Raw genomic sequence first — 17,831 nt, 5'->3', positions numbered from 1 at the left:
CTGGCCACCTGAGCCAGCAGAGGCAACCCAGTCTGGTCCTCTTCCAGGCTTGGGAAGGTTTGTTCTTTTGCTCTTTACAATAAATCTTGCTGCTGCTCTCTTTGGGTCCGCACTACCTTTATGAGCAGTAACACTCACCATGAGGATCTGAGGATTCATTCCTGAAGTCAGTGAGACCACGAACCCACCGGGAGGAACAAACAATTCTGGATGCGCCACCTTTGAGAGCTGTAATGTTCACTGCGAAGGTCTGTGGGTTCACTCCTGAAGTTGGTGAGACCACAAACCCACCGGAAGGAAGAAACTCCGGACACATCTGAACATCTGAAGGAGCAAACTCTGGACACACCATTTTTAAAAGCTATAACACTCAACTGCAGGGGTCCGTGGCTTCATTCTTAAAGTCAGCTAGAGACCAAGAACTCACCAGAAGGAATACATTCCAGATACAGTAGGAGAGAGGTAACTTTTGGCTATATAAAGGACAGAGAACACAGGAGATGAAAAAGATGTGTATGGGGTGCTCTGTTTGACACAACTGCATTGCAGTCATACACATGTCTCAGAAGAAGTGGGACTTTAACAGTGTTCCTTTCTAGTTGAGCAGCGGGCACAACTACACGGCTGAAGCAATAAGCTGATACATCAGGAGAACATGCAGCGGAAACAGGAAGTAGCCTGGTCTGAATGCCCGGGTGACCAGGTATAAGTGGAGTCAAAACTTATAAGTAAGTATATGTAATGTTATAATTTGTGATAAGGGACTTTTATTCCTATAGAAATGTTTTTCTTAAGATATTATTTCATGTTTAAGTGTTAGAACTTCGTTTTAATAAATTATTCCATTAAACTCCTTTCTCTGTTTCTGTGCCTAACTCACTGTACCAGGGATGGTGGAGAGTCGAGAAAGCTGCACTCCATAGGACCTCTGCTCTCAAAGACCTTGCTAACTTTCTCATTAAAGAGATAGACACATAAAACAACCACAAATATGTAAGGGCGTGTGACTCCATGACAAATCAATAGTCCAGGCTATACGTGCTGCAGGAGCTTTAGAGGGGAGAGAAAAAGAGAAAGAAAAAGAGCCACAGAAATAAAGGAGGGCTCCAAGAAGGATGTGTAATCTGATCAAGTCCTTGATAGCAGGGTGGGATTTAAGAGCTGTGGGACACCGGGCTGGGCGCAGTGGCTCACGTCTGTAATCCCAACACTTTGGGAGGCTGAAGTGGGCAGATCATGAGGTCAGGAGATGAAGACCATCCTGGCTAACATGGCAAAACCCTGTCTCTACTAAAAATACCAAAAAACCCAAAAAATTAGCCTGGCGTGGTGTTGGGAACCTGTAGTCAGTCCCAGCTACTCTGGAGGCTGAGGCGGGAGAATGGCGTGAACCCGGGAGGCGGAGCTTGCAGTGAGCTGAGATCGTGCCACTGCACTCCAGCATGGGCAACAGAGTGAGACTCCACCTCAAAAAACAAACAAACAAAAAAAGAGATGGGGGACATCTACATGCTGTAGTCCTTAGACGAGATAGTTAAAGCTTCAGAGTCTCTTAACCATAGAATAGTGATAATAATGCCTGGTTCTATAGTTTGTTGGAAAGATTCAGTAATGTATACAAAGAAAATGATAAAGAACTTGACCCATAGTAGATACTTAGAACAATTATTCTGTAATCATAAATGATCTAAATGTAGCTGTGCCTCTTTTTCAGAGGGGCCTCAACCCACCTTTGGAAATAGGTGGTAGTTAAGTTGGCACAGACACGAATCGTTAAAGAGGAAGTAGTGCTTTCAGCTGGAGAGTCAAGAGAAAAACACAGAAATAATTATGCGTGTGTGCAGGGAAGGCTATCCAAGCAGAGCAGTGGATTCTTGCTGGGTTGGGGAAAAACGTGGTATAAACAAGGTGAGTCATTTATTCATTCCACAGAAACTTACTGAACAACTATTAGGTACCAGGCACTGTACAAGGTACGGGCATTGAAAAAAAGTGAGCCTTGAGAAGCAGACATTACAATTTGTCTTGACATGGTAGAAAACAGGGCAAGAGCCAGACACAGTGGCTTACGCCTGTAATCCCAGCACTTTGGGAGGCTGAGGCTGGTGGATCACCTGAGGTGAGGAGCTCAGAACCAGCCTGGCCAGCATGGCAAAACACCATCTGTACTGGAAATAACAAAAATTAGCTGGATGTGGTGGTGTGCACCTGTAATCCCAGCTACTCGGAAGGCTGAGGCAGGAGAACACTTGAACTTGGGAGGTGGAGGTTGCACTGAGCCAAGATCCCGCCACTGCACTCCAGCCTGGGCTACAGAGAGACTCTGTTTCAAAAAAAAAAAAAAAAAAAAAAAAAGGCGGGGGGCGCAGTGCCTCATGCATGTAATCCCAGGACATTGGGAGGCTGAGGCAGGCAGATCTCCTGAGGCCAGGAGTTCGAGGCAAGTGTGACCAATATGGAGAAACCCCATCTCTACTAAAACTACAAAATTAGCCCGGGGTGGTGGCGCATGCCTGTAGTGCCAGCTACTTGGGAGGCTGAGGCAGGAAAATCACTTGAACCCGGGAGGTGGAGGTTGTGGTGAGCCAAGATTGTGCCATTGCACTCCACTCTGTCTCAGACAAAAAAAAAAAAAAAAAAAAAAAAAAAAGAAGGGCAAGAATGAAGATTTACTACTTATTGTGCAGGGTAAGAACATATAATAAAAACAAAATTTAAAAAGCTAAGGTCTGGCCACAAACATGTAAGAATGGGGGGTGGAAAGTGGACAGGAAGAGTATAACAGAAACATTGTTTCAATAGTTAAGCAGAAAATGGTGGTCATAGGAATGAAATGGGAATGGATGGATGTGAGGAACAAATTGAAGGAACTCCTGTGTGATTTAGTGAAAGATGATTTGGGAGATGAAGGCAAGAAAAAGAGGATTGGAGGTTGAATACAAGGTTTGCTCTTAAATGGATAAAAGACAGGAAAAGGAAAGTTGAAAAGAGAAATTTGGAAGGGGTATTGATGGTTTCCATCTCAGATTAAGTTTGGGGTGGTTCAGACACCTAGGAAGACCACAATAAAAACAGAAGAGAAAAACCATGAGATTTAACCATTTGTTAGAAATCCCACATTATGTGTGGAAGAAGTAAGTGTGAAGCGGTTGGGGAAGGATGTGATAAAGGAAAGGAAGGAGCCAGTATAGTAAAGTTGGAAAGAACCACCAGAGGGGACCTTTCTAGACGGAGTTTTGCCCTTGTCACCCAGGCTGGAGTGCAATGGCAGATCTCGGTTCACTGCCACTTCCGCTTCCCGGGTTCAAGTGATTCTCCTGCATTAGCCTTCCAAGTAGCTGGGATTACAGGGATGTGCCACCACGCCCGGCTGGTTTTTTGTATTTTTAGTAGAGATGGGGTTTCTCCATGTTGGTCAGGCTTGTCTCGAATGCCTGACCTGAGGTGATCTGCCAGCCTCAGCCTCCCAAAGTGCTGGGATTACAGGCGTGAGTCACTGCGCCCAGCCTGAGGGGACCGTTTTTGAAAGATCAACAATATCCTATGCATCTGAGAGTCAGAGAATGGGATTGGGGTAAATATATCTACAGAATCATTATCTATAGAGTCAATGGATAACTATACGATAATGCAGATTTATGAAAACATGTTAGGGGTAGGAAAATTTTAAAAGACTTTGACATGACAAACAGATCTAGTGTTTTCAAATTCCTGGCAGATATTAATCTTTGGAGTTATGAGAAATTGGAGTTCATGAGAATTTCCCAAATCATGAGTTATTCTGAATTTTTTCTTAACACGTATTTTTAAAATAATGATCATAATAATAGTAAATCTTTTTTTGTGATAGGGTTCTACTATGTATCTGAAAGATTTTCTGTAAAAAGGAATGTAATAATCAATGTGTGGCTTACATGAACCAATATATTGTGACAAGATTATGTATTTCAGTAACATGTAAAAACTAGCTCTACCAGCCAGGCACAGTGGCTCACGCTTCTAATCCCAGAACTTTGGGAGGCCGAAGCGGGTGGATCACCTGAGGTCAGGAGTTCGAGACCAGCCTGGCCAACACGGTGAATCCCTGTCTCTACTAAACATACAAAAAATTAGCCGGGAGTGGTGGCGGGTGCCTATAATACAGCTACTCTGGAGGCTGAGGTAGAAGAATCACTTGAATCTAGGAGGTGGAGGTTGCAGTGAGCTGAGATCACACCATTGCATTCCAGCCTGGGCAACTTAGCAAGACTCTGTCTCAAAAAAAAAAAAAAAAATTGGCCGGGCGCGGTGGCTCAAGCCTGTAATCCCAGCACTTTGGGAGGCCGAGATGGGCGGATCACGAGGTCAGGAGATCGAGAGACGATCCCGGCTAACACGGTGAAACCCCGTCTCTACTAAAAAATACAAAAAAATAGCCGGGCGAGGTGGCGGGCGCCTGTAGTCCCAGCTACTCGGGAGGCTGAGGCAGGAGAATGGCGTAAACCCGGGAGGCGGAGCTTGCAGTGAGCTGAGATCCGGCCACTGCACTCCAGCCTGGGTGACAGAGCAAGACTCCGTCTCAAAAAAAAAAAAAAAAATAGCTCTACCTGAAAAGGACATTTAGTAATAGAAAACACTAAAAAATAAAAAACATTGACATCAATGCTAAATAAAATACATTTAAAAATTGTAAAAACAAGCCACACATATTTAATATTTAAAAGCTACCATTGTTGGCCTGGCGCAGTGGCTCACACCTGTAATCTCAGCACTTTGGGAGGCAGAGGCGGGTGGATCACGAGGTCAGGAGATCAAGACCATCCTGGCTAACACAGTGAAACCCCGTCTCTACTAAAAATACAAAAAATTAGCCAGGCGTGGTGGTGGGTGCCTGTAGTCTCAGCTACTTGGGAGACTGAGTCAGGAGAATGGTGTGAACCCGGGAGGCGGAGCTTGCAGTGAGCCGAGATCGCGTCACTGCACTCCAGCTTGGGTGACAGAGCGAGACTCCGTCTCAAAAAAAAAAAAAAAAAAGGTTACCTTTTTTGTTTGATAATTTTTAATTCTCATAGGGGATGATAAATGATAATACTTTTCCCGTTTTGGTGATTTCTTCATAGATTTTTCTCAGAATTTGGAAAAAAATATGTAAATTTTATAGGAAATGACAGGACGGAATTCCTACATGGAAACTGTGAACAGACATGTCATTTCCCTGTAATTTAGAAAGCTTCAAGCTGCAATTAATAAAATGCAACCTCAAAATAGGCTAAATTATAAGGGGACTGATTATGTGACATAACAAGAAGTTTGATGCCATCTGGGGTTACTTAATTCAGTAAGCCAGTAACATCATCAAGAGCTCCGGTGCTTACCACCTTCCCACTCTATCATTCCAGGCATGTGTGGTCCCTTTTGGTCACAAGGTGGATACAGCTGCTTTGAGGTACCATAGTCTCATATACTAACATCCAGAGCAGAAAAGGGACAATCTACTTCTTGTCATTTTGTTTTTTATAGTTTTAATGCATCATCTTTCCCTGACACCCCTCCAATGACTTCCTCTCATCCTTCATTAGCTAGAACTAACATGCTCATCCTTAAACCAATGACAGCAAAGGGGAAGGGGCAACCATAATGGGTTTAAAACAATCTAGTTTAACCTGAGATATGGAAGGGACACTAACTGTTGTGGATGCCAGACATTCTCAAATGATCTTTTTTTTTTTTTGAGACGGAGTCTTGCTCTGTCGCCCAGGCTGGAGTACAGTGGCGTCATCCTGGATCGCTACAACCTCCGCCTCCTGGGTTCAAGGGATTCTCTTATCTTAGCCTCCCAAATAGCTGGGATTACAGTGAGGTGCCCCCCACACACCTGGCTAATTTTTTTTATTTTTAGTAGAGACGGGGTTTTGCCATGTTGGCTAGGCTAGTCTTGAACTCCTGACCTCAGGCAATCCACCCACCTTGGCCTCCCAGAGTGCTGGGATTACAGCCGTGAACCACCATACCCAGCCACAATCTCATGACCTCTTAAAAATTACTGAAGAATTCAAAGAGCTTTTTTTGCGATGGAGTTTTGCTGTTGTTGCCCAGACTGGAGTGCAACCTCCGCCTCGTGGGTTCAAGTGATTCTCCTGCCTCAGCCTCCCAAGTAGCTGGGATTACAGGCATGCGGCACCACCCCCGGCTAATTTTGTAGTTTTAGTAGACAGGGTTTCTCCATGTTGGTCAAGCTGGTCTCGAACTCCTGATTTCATGTGATCTGCCCACCTCCGCCTCCCAAAGTGCTGGGATTACATGCATGAGCCACCGTGCCGCCCAGAGCTTTTGTTGATAAACATCAGTAGCTACTGACGTTCATTTTATGAGAAAAATTTAAGTCATTAATTCATTTAAAATAACAATATTAAACCTATCACTTATTACCATACTGTGGTAAACAGAATAATAACTCCTAATGATGGTTCATATCCTAATCCCTGAAACCTGTGAATATGCAGATATGATTAAATTAAGGATCTTGAGATGGGGCGATTATCCTGCATTATCTAGATAGAACCAGTGTAATCACTCAGGTAGTTATAACTGAAAGAGGGAGGGAGAAGGCTCAGTGTCACAGCGGTATGGCATGAAAAAGACATGTCTGGTTATCACAGGCTTTGAAGATGGAAGGGGGCCATAAGCCACGGAATGGGGGTGATCTTTAGAAGCTGGAAGAAATAAGGAAATAGATTGTCCCCTAGGGACTCCAAAAAGAAACACAGGCTCACAATCACATTTTAGTTTAGTGAAACCTATTTCAGATTTCTAACCTCTAAAATTATAATGAATTCGTGTTGTTTAATCCACTAAATCCGTGGTAATCTGTCACAGCAGCTACAGGAAATGTATATATACCCATATTTTAAAATGAAAAACAAAAACAGGCTGGGTGAGGTGGCTCACGCCTATAATCCCACTTTGGGAGGCTGAGGCAGGTGGATCGCCTGAGGTCAGGAGTTTAAGACTAGTCTGGCCAACATGGTGAAACCCTGTCTCTACTAAAAATACGAAAATTAGCCGGTGTGGTGGCGCGTGCCTGTCGTCTCAGCTGCTTGGGAGGGTGAAGCAGGAGAATTGTTTGAACCTGGGAGGCGGAGGTTGCAGTGAGCCGAGATTGTGCCACTGAACTCCAGTCTGAATGACAGAGAGATTCCATCTCAAGAAAGAAAGAAAAAAAAAAACTTAGTGAGAAGCAGAGTGCACTGATTACATTTTTGGCACATTTCTTTAACAGCCGATTAAGACAGGTGGATTCTCATATCTGGTTCTGCATTCAGTCTGTTGTGATACCACCTGTTACACTGTCATTGGAACACTCACAGGAGAGAATGTAAGAAAGGCAAATAACTTCCCAGAATCATGATAAAAACAGTTTTGACTTCATGGACTTCCTAAAATGGTCTTGGTGATCTTTCGGGGTCCCAGGAACATACTTTGAGGAGGGCTGGTGTTGGAAGTGAACAGTGCTCGCTACATTCTCTAAAAGAAAAAGCCCTTTCCCTCGCCATATTCTTACACTGACCTTGTTTGGCCTTAAGGTCTTCAGACAACGCAGTGTAATCCTCTTGACATTTCTTCATTAATTCAAGTAATACTTAAATGAGTTTATTTTGTGCCTGGCATTGTTTTATGGACTGAGGCTATATAAGTGAACAAAGTCCTCACTTAACGTTATCATGAATAGGTTCTTGGAAACTGTGACTTTAAGCAAAATAATAAGCAAAATCCATTTTACCATAGGCTGCTATAAATAAGAGTCCTGCAGGATATTTCTGGTCACAAAACATCACCAAACTTCTAAATAAAGACCCCAAATACTTCTAATATTGAAACACTGAAATAAATGTGAGCTATACATACACTTAAGAAAGATTAATACAAACAATTAGGATAATTATATATATATATATATTTTTTTTTTTTTGAGGTGGGAGTCTTGCTTTGTTGCCCAGGGCTGGAGTGCAGTGGCATGATCTCGGCTCACTGCAACCTCTGCCTCCCGGGTTCAAGCAATTCTCCTGCCTCAGCCTCCCAGTAGCTGGGATTGTAGGTGCACGCCACAACACCCAGCTAATTTTTTGTATTTTTAATAGTGACGGGGTTTTACCATGTTGGCTAGGCTGCTCTCAAACTCCTGACCTCAAGTGATCTGCCTGCCTTGGCCTCCCAAAGTGCTGGGATTACAGGTGTGAGCCACCGTTCCCAGTCAGATAATTAAAATATTTACGCAATTATTCCAGTTCTGAGATGCAGGTGGCTGGAGCCTATCTGGACAGCTCAGGGTGCAAGGCAGGAACCAACCCTGGACAGGCCATCAGTCCATGTAGGGCACACTCACACACACACTCACACGGGGATCATGTGGATACTCCAAAGAACCCAAGGGGCATATCTTTGGGATGTGGGAGGAAACTGGAGTATCCAGAGAAGACCCATGCAGACAGCGGGGAGAATGTGCAAATGCCACACAGACAGTGGCCCTGGCAGGGAATCAGTTTTTTTTTTTTCTTTTCTCAGCCTTGTAACAAAAGGCAGTTGAATGAAAGGACATTGAATGAAACGATGTTATTCAAGGACCTGCAGCACAGTTGTTTCCCTTGTGGAGCTTCCATTTTACTTGAAGAAAAATAATAAACACATAAACTAAGAAGACAATTTCAGATATTGATAAGGGATAGAAAAGGGATACAAAAATAAGTAATAACAGCAAGTATGAGGGGTGTTTTGGGTGGTGGGCCAAGAGCTATTTAAACTAGAGTCTGCAGAATTGCTGTTAGAGCTGAGATAGAAATAAGAAGGAATCACTGGAAAACTTGGGAGAACACTCCAGGTAGAACAGCAGGGGAAAAGAGCAGGAAAGAGCTCTGCAAGTTAGAGGAACAGAAAGGAAGCCAACGTGACTTGAGTGTAGTCCACCATGGTAATGAACAAATGGAATAAAACATTCGAAAAACTCAGGCGGGTGTAGATCATTCAGGTCTTGCAGGATACAAAAAGGATTTAAGGTTTTATTCCAATTGCCATACAGACCGCTAGAGGAAATGAGACTATGGAATCCTCTTAAATGCTAGGCTTTGCTTCCTTCTGTAAATTCTTCCACCTTCTCCAAGTGCTGCTCTTCAGCCTAACACATTCCCCATTTTTAACATGATGAGTCTCCAGAAAAGCACGAGATCCCAAATAGATGCATCTTGCCTCACATAAATTGTTTGTATGCTAATATCAAAAACAGACAGATCTGGAACCAATCAGGGGAATGTAAATTACAGGTTGCTTGATGTGGAATAACTTCTGCATGTTGGCCAGTGTAGGTGTGCAGCCAAAAATGCACTGTGTGAATACAATTGTTTGGCAATTGCTGATCTGTCACTTGTCCAAAGCGGTAAGTGTGTGAATGGATTTGTATGGGTAATGACTATGAAATTAGCAACTAGCTTTTCTCATCTCTCCATGATGCAAGAAAAACATACTGGAACTTGGCTCATTTCTGGAAAATTCTTGTGATGATCCTCAATTGTTCAAAATGCACATTTGGTCATCATTATCCCTTGTGTAATCAGTTTCTGCAAACTACAAGATGATGTTAGTTATGTTTAGAAAATAAGGGAACATGCTCTACACCTTAAATCATTTAAAGATGAGCCCTCTTAGATAACATGCATTTAAATATCTATATATTACATATATAGATATATAGATGGTTGTTGGGAGATCTAGTGTATAATTTGATTTATGCTGTAGTGAGAAAAGTAATCTTGTCTTTCATTGGAAACCTGCAGATGCAACCTGTGCCCAGACCTCTAAGTTATTTATGATAAATAATATGGGAGAAGTGTTTACCAGACACATTTTTCCACAACAAAATGATGCACAGAATCCACAAATGCAGAAATCTTCTTTGAAAGGGCCAGGAAACGGTCGGAATTTGGAACCAGTCAGTACACAGAACTGCAAGTGCGTGTTAAAAAGCTGGATCCACGTGAATAATAAGCCTAATCCCATTTTTTTCTTTTTTTTTTTTCAGATGGAGTCTCGCTCTGTCGCACAGGCTGGAGTGCAATGGCATGATCTTGGTTCATTGCAACCTCCACCTCCCGCGTTCAAGCAATTCTCCTGCCTCAGCCTCCCGAGTAGCTGGGATTATAGGCGCCCGCCACCACAGTCGGCTAAGTTTTGTATTTTTAGTAGAGATGGGGTTTCACCATGTTGGCCAGGCTGGTCTCGAACTCCTGACCTCAGGTGATCCGTCTGCCTCGGCCTCCCAAAGTGGGATTACAGGCGTGAGTCACGCGCTTGGCCACCTAATCACATTTTCAAGACAGCTGTGGCTACTTGGGACTCTCAGCGGCTTTCGAAAAATTTTAAAAAATTAGTTACTGTTAAAATTTATATTAAACTAAGACCAGACTCTGCAAATAAAATAAAACTATGTAATTCCAAGGCTATATATTTTCAAAGGAATTTAATTCTGTCCTCTGAATGCAATTAACTAGTCTCTCTCTCCCTCTATTCGAGGAAGAGAGGAAGAAGGGATGATTCTCACTTTTCAGTAGGAACCGGTAACCTTACCTGCTGTTCTGCCAAGTCTTCGCCGATTCCCTGATTTCTTAGTGCTCAGGGAGTATGCTTGAAACCTATGCCTTCCTCTCATGTTAGATAAGCAGAAAGTTTGCTCTAGCTATGATAAATCTGCACAACGCGGAGATGTTTTTGGCACAAAGTGTACGTTAGTTACATGATGATGATTAAGCTCCCCCCCACCCCCGCCCCATTCTTGCGGCCGGGGAGTGTGTTTTGCCTGCATTTAAGAAATGTCCTTCAGCTGCAGGCGTGTGCGCGCTTAGCCTGTAGCCGGCGTTTCTGAGTCTCCAGGGCAGGGTGACTTGGGTCGGCTGCGTGTCACCCACAGATGTGACTGTTCTTTCCCCCGCGGGCGCGACAGCCTCCTTCCTCTCCAGCCCGAGGCCCGCGGCCCAGACCAGGGGAAGGGGAAGGAAGCCCTCGCCGCAAGCCGGCGTCTGGGCCGGCACAAAACGCGCCGCCACCAGAAAAACTTTTTCCCCCAGCTGCGCGCTACTTTTGGCCTTTTCTCCCAGCACGTTCTTGTCCCGGGTTTCTGTCCCCTGGGTTTTCCTCCGCCTCGCTCGCCTTCGCCCCAGCGGCGCGCAGAGGAGCTGGGCTGAGAGGGGCGCGGGGAGTCGGGGCGGCCGCGGCGGGGACGCCGGAGAAGGAGCAGGGGCAGGGGAGGAGGGGGCGTGCGGGCCTGGGGAGGAGGAACTGGTCAAAGGGGACAGAGACGCCCGAGTGCCCGAAAAGGAAAGAGCCGCCGCGGTTTGCTGCAGTCGGAATAAAGTTCGCGCCCTTTCCTCGGCGTTTCGCAGCCTCCTCTCCTTCCCTCCGCTCCCCACACCCTCCCCGCATTTTTTTTTTTTTTTTTTTTTGGTCACAGCTGGGCGCTAGCAGCCACCTCCACCTCCACGCCCGCAGCCCCCGGCGGGGGCGCCAGGGTTGTTTTTCCATCCCCACAAAGTTGTTTTTTCCATCCCCAGAAAGAGAGAGCAAGAAAAACCCAAACAACAAACAAAAAGCCCCCAAACAAGTCACAGGGCGGGGGGAGGGAGAAACATACATCCTCCTTCTCCAAGCCCCTGGACCTCTGAGGACAAACAACACAACGAACCGACTTTTATTTTGCAAAAGGGAAGCAACATTGTAGTCACGACAATTCTGCAGAGAGGAAAAACTTGTGGGGCTAGCACGGCCCCCGAGGTCACCTCGCCCGCCGGTCCCCCGCCTCCCGCGAGCAGGGCAGCCCCCTCCCGGGACAGGCCGTTCCCTTTTTCTTTTTTTTTCCGTCCCGAGGAGGAGCCGGGGAACCGTGCCGGCTGGGACTCGGGGCGCGAGCGCGACCCCGGCGCGAGTGTAAATCAGTCACCTGAGCGCAGAGGGGCCGCGGCGAGGGCGCGCGCGGGCGGGCGGGGAGGCGGAGGCGGCGAGAGCTGCGGCCCGGAGGAACTCGGAGGGGGAGGGAGAGAAAGGCCGAGACGGAGGGAGCCAGCGGCGGCCGAGGGGCTGGTCCAGGCGCGGCCGCTAAGAGGAGACCAAGAGGCGGGGGCTGCACTTGACAACCAGCATGCCGAGATGGTAAGAAGTTTCCACCCTCCTTCCCTTTTTATTCTAGACTTCCTCAGAAATGACCCCCGCGCCCGAGCGCCACCGGGGCCGCCCGGGGGCCGTGTCCGCCCTCCGGCCCGCGGCGCGAGGGGCAAGGGGGCGCTGAGGAGGGCGAGCTGGGGACCACAACCCCGGTCCGACCTGATCCCCGCTGCGCTCTCAGTGTCCTCCCCTAAACTTGGCCCCAAGTTTCCGAGGCGAGCTCCAGGTGGGAGGGTGCGCGTGTGAGGGGGCTCCTCAAGGTCGGCCCCGCTCGCGGCTTCCACGCGAAGGTGAGCGGCTGGCTAGGGGAGGCTCCAGGGAGTTGGGGACTGGCTGAGGGGACGAGGTGCAGGGGAGCGGGGGATGAATGGAGCGCTGGCAGGAGCTCGGGGAGGAGAGGAAGGCGGCTGGGACCTACGGGAACTTTTACAACTTGCCGCCGAGTGAGGGACCGGCGGCTGGGCGTGGGTGCCGGGTGCGCTCGGGCGCAGCCGCCCAGGCCCCGGCACGTTGACTCTTCCCCTCCCATCTTCTTCACATTCGGAACCTTCCAGTGGTAAATGGAGATGGGAGGAAATGCTCCCGCAGGCTTTGCGGAGAAGGTGCAGAACGCAGGGCAGGAACATCAACCCTGCAGAGAGACGGCTCTTTTCGAAGTACAATTCTATAGGAGCCGGTTTGTTTTACTTGCACGTTGACTGGAGGGTGGGATTTGGGGCCCGGGGAGGGAGCAGATAAAAAATTATATACATTGAAAAACCCTAGGTGAAATCTCCTGTGAAGTGAGTTTAAGGTTGAAAAAAAGTTCCAAGTGCAAGTGGTGGAGGAGATGGGCTGGCTTTGCGAAGCGAGACTCCAGCACAGCCCCTCTACGAGAAGAGACTTCTCTGCAGCGAGGAAGCGTGCAATTAGTTCGCCTGGTGATGAGCCGCTCTGTCCGCTTTCGGGGAAGTGATTTGTTAGAAATGGGGCTTGACCACTCCCTTCTTTTTAGTTTGCTTCCACCCAGCGTTGCTATTGTTACCCCCACTTGGGCATCTGACATAGTGTGTTCCGTATGTAGAGGGAACATATAAGAATAGAGGTGAGATAGCGGGTTGGCATTTTTTTCCTCTTCCCTTCTCCCTAATGTGACATCTCTTGTTTCAGTGATCAAAGTCACAACTGGAGTGTAGGAGATGCTACTGTCAAATGCAGGCGCGCGTGCACACACACACACACAAAAGCGTGAACCCAGGACTGTGGTTACAGTAACGCTGACAGAAATTAAAGTGGTTTTGAAAGCAGCGTGCGATTTATGATGGTTCCCATTTACCCTAGAGTCAGGCTGTTGTAAAACTGACGTACAAAAGACATCATAAAATAATCCTGTGTACCCAGGATTAAAGTGGCAGAAAGTGGCCTGTTTTATTATTATTTTTATATACTTTGTGGACACTTGCAATTGTTGAAAGCTGCATTTAAGTGAGACATCAAAACAGAATATTAAATATATCTGTTTAGAGCTTGAGAGTTTTTCTTCTAAAGGGCGTTTTACACAGGAATACTGTAAAAGCCGGTTGCAGGTTTTTTTTTTCTTCCCTTCACCCTAGCCTATATTAACTGTTTGTCTACACATCTATATTAACTATTTGTCTACACATCTATTCCCATATACTAATCACTTTGAACAGTGGCTAAGCCTGTTTGCCTTCCACTGCTTCGTATTCTGCAGTTTCAGATGTTACTGTGCACACGCATACATGCTTTAAATGAGACGAATTTATTTCTGGCACTGTTACTTAGTGTGTCTGATCTGAAGATGCACCCTAGTAGTTAGACCTTGTACAAACTTTTACTCTTTGGACACACACACACATACACACACACAGAGTCCCTTGTGAGCCTTTAGAGAGTATCTGTATTTTATATTATATTTGTAGCTGTTTCATTTAAACTGTTCAGTCTTAATGAAGTTCTTAGTTCCCAGAGTACACTGTATTAAAAGTCCAGATTGCTAATCACTTTACCAAAGTACAGGAGTATCTTTACCTGGGGGAAGTAATAACGAGCTTGAACGTGAACTTTGAGTATCTTTTGAGAAAGGTCTGAAACTTTTTTCCTCCTTGAGAATATTAAGTTGGGTGGTGTTTGCATGTAAGACTTTGAATAAGAATCAACTGTGCATGATATTTTACAATTAATATTAGGAAAATATTAATAGCGGCAGTACATTCCTAATACCTGATTTTTTTTCTTCTATTTGAGATGTAAGATACCTGTCAGATAGGGATATGCGATTACAAAAAGAAGCAGACAAAAGCAGAGCTGACTATTGCTATATTAAAATGTAAGTGTTACAGTTTGAATTTTCAAGTGAGAGTTCTTGAGTTCAGTGCTTTACATAACATTTTGTCCTAATCTTGCTTGCTGTCAGGGATGTTTCATGGTTGTGCAATTGCTGCAGTCAAGAATGCCAATTTGCATTCCAGGAGTGTCATTTGATTACTTTTATCTGCACAGCTCCAAGACCGGCCCAGACCTCTCGTTTCATCTTGCCATGTCACGAGTCAATGCTGTGTCGTCTTTTCAAAAATCTGCCTGATTTAGACAAGAAAGAAAAGTACTTTCATGTTGCAGCCGCAGTCCCCTGCTAACTTGTCAGCAGCAGGATATGATTCACTTGGGCCCAGAAGAATGGAACAGAGAGGCGGGTTAGGCGGTTCAATAAAGCCCACGGACAGGTAGTGTGTGACATCCCCAGAGAGCCGCAGTTAATGAAGAACAGGTCTGCTTAGTTCTCCACACGCTGACCTGGTGCTGTCCCCACAGTTTTCTCATTTGATCTTTCCCAGCAAATTGATCTTTTCTTGTATTTTTTTGCCTTCCAAGTTAGTCCTTGTGGGACTGAAATTAGCAGAGCAACTTAAGTTGGATAATACAGCTGTTCAGAAAGGAAGAAATTGGACACTGGCTCAAAAAGGGGTGGGGGGTGGGGAGGTAGAGGGAGCTATTCTTTTTGTTGTTGTTCCTGGGAATATTTCTTAATATTAAGGGAGTCCAAAATAGATGATGACTTGAAGTTAGTTGTTTCCTTTACTTTTAATTTTAGAGTTAAGGGTTCAGCAAGATTTTAAATATTCCTTAAGTATTTGAAAGATGGCCTTAGTGAATATGAGTTCAATTTAGTATTGTTCAGATTCACTTGTTGGAGATGATTTGCCAGTCGACAATGTGGCTTTTATGGTTATTGTAAGATGGCATACTTCAACTATATTATTTGTAGTCTTCTAAACAACGTATGATCCCCAAATATCCAATACTAAATTGCAGGTAAGATTAAACAATAAAAAAGTCGTTATACTAGTGTTGCGTATAAATACTATGGTATATTAAAATGTTTTCTATACTATTAGCATCTTTGTTTTATATAAACCCCACAGATACAGTTCATGAAGTGTTTTTTGTCTGAATTTTTGAGATTCTGTATTTAAATGTAGATTTTTAAAACTGAGACCAGACCACAAGTTTGCATTTCTGTGGATGTTCATACATGTTGTTATTTTTTTTTTGACATTAAAATTAATTTTAGACAGGGTGGGGAAATTTACGTTGTATGGTTTAAACAGATTAAAATTTCACTATAGAATTCTGTACATAGAGCTTACGCTGGAAGCAGTTAATATATTCTTAACTTGATAAATAGATAAGGAGCAACGCTTTCTGATTTACTCAGCAGATGGTCTCATTTACCATTTACATCCTTACAAGAAACAGAGTGGAAAACATTTCTTATGGAAGGGGAGGTAGCCTCCTCACATCTTTCCTGTTGGATGGGAATTATATAGTATCATTGGTTAGTAAACTCCCTTCTGAAGAGCTAGAGGGAGCCTCATGATTTTATTAGATATACTTAAGGTTTAAAAAACACTCTGGCCATCAGAATGTTGCACAAAAAAGAGTGGGTAATGAATACTGGCTCAGTGTTTAGATTGGGAGGTGCTATTTTTTTTTATTATTATTAAAAAAAACAGTGACAGAAGCAAAAGAACTTTCTATAAGAACAGTCAAGGTATCAGCTAAGCTTTCTAGGCTTTTGCCTTTCAGGTGATTTAAAGATCAGGCAAAATGCAACCAGATACTGTATTTTAAATGTTTTGGTTTGACTAACTACTGTTTGTAGTTTTTGTCAACTGAGGGAGTTACTCTCATTTTAGGAGGCCAACCTTCAGAGTTCTATTAAAAGTAACTTCCTACCAAATCACTGAGAACTGAGTTAACTTCTTTTGGTTTATGAAGGACAACCCCTTTTCAGTAAATGATGGTTTCGGAGTAGTTCTACGTATAACTGCTGTATTCCAGAGAGAAATTTTCTTTAAAATAAATGCTTCGTGTTATAAGCATAAATGTTAAACTATTTATAAACCTGACTTATGGATCAAAAAATAAGTTAAAGACATAGGACTTAAATGATATTACATTCAATAATTGTCATTTAATTTCATTTTTACCACTTTCCATTAACATTTGTGATAGGTTTATGTTAAAGAGTCATTGATCATAATTGCACCTTAATATTTATATACTAGTTTTTAGGAGCATTACTTTAGACAAACATATTTATCATTTAAGTAAATAATATAATCCAGTGAGATAAACTACCCAGATTTGTCCTTCTTAAAATCTTTTGCACAGTAGCTCTCATTATGTTGCTAGCCAATAAAAGTCTTTATTTGTTGCTTATTAGAACCCTCAGTACACTCAAGAGTTCAGCTATAATTTAATTTGGCTGTTCAAAGAGCCTCCCTTGTTTTGAAATATGTTCTCAGTATGCTTTTACCATTTGTTGTGAACCCATATTCTAACTCAATGCATAAGAACCTGTATTCTAACTCCTTATGCCTAAGAATGATATTACAGATATATCATTCTGTTAAGTTTTTGCTATAGTCGTAACTTTTTTTCTTTAAAAATATCCGTACATAACAACGTCAGTTTTGTTCTTTTTGCTCTATTTTCTCTTTGACATTCTAGAGCATTTTTTTCTTGGTGATTTAAATTGTTTTGCTATTATAATTTAAAATACACTTCCTAAAGAATATAACCTTCCCTTAAGGTATAGTGAGAAGGGCACCAAAAAATAATAGGTTCAATAATTAAGAATTCTAGTTGAGGCCATTTCACAATTGCAATGGCTTGCAATTACAAAAAGTTTGCCTGGTACTTCGCAAATTGCTAGTAACTGCTGCGAAGTTTTGCAATGAGTGGAAGGTAACTTTGAGAGTTATGGTTGTATTTGTAACAAATTACGTTCACTAAAGACTAGAACTTAACTGTAAAACTCTAATAAGATGAGTATCAGGAATTCTTCCATAAGGAAGGCAGAATTTGAAACTCCTAAATGACTCAACTGTGTATGTATCTTACCAGTGGGAATAGCATCAAGCCAGCCTTCTGGATACAGTATTTAATAGTTGTCAAAATGTACAGTATTGTCTTGGAACTTGCGGTTCCTGAGTTGATAGTCCCTGCTTTTTTGTGTTTATTACAAAGATGTAACAACCTACACAAAACATTTTTCTCTTATAATGACCTTACATTTGCCAAAGTGCCCCATGCTGAAATTCCTTTTCAGTATCTTTCTTTTTTTTTTAGTCCAAAGCCAGACGTGT

General features: G+C 43.8%; 1 protein-coding gene across 10 annotated transcripts in view; it reads left to right on the top strand.

The window, feature by feature from the left end:
* Window positions 1-12,013: 12,013 nt before the first annotated feature.
* LOC105489077 (basonuclin zinc finger protein 2) overlaps window positions 12,014-17,831 on the top strand; it is a 448,875-nt gene continuing 443,057 nt past the window's right edge. For 9 of the 10 annotated variants that reach the window (XM_071077825.1, XM_071077824.1, XM_011753715.3 and 6 more), the window contains exon 1: window positions 12,014-12,168. In XM_071077825.1, coding sequence (XP_070933926.1) covers window positions 12,166-12,168 — 3 coding nt within the window. In that variant the 5' untranslated portion in view covers window positions 12,014-12,165. The remainder of the gene's footprint in view (window positions 12,169-17,831) is intronic. The other variant, XM_011753713.3, reaches the window with a different exon arrangement.

Source organism: Macaca nemestrina, chromosome 14 (genome assembly GCF_043159975.1).
Source record: "Macaca nemestrina isolate mMacNem1 chromosome 14, mMacNem.hap1, whole genome shotgun sequence".
NCBI lineage: Eukaryota > Metazoa > Chordata > Mammalia > Primates > Cercopithecidae > Macaca > Macaca nemestrina.
This window is presented reverse-complemented; position numbering and strand designations above follow the sequence as displayed.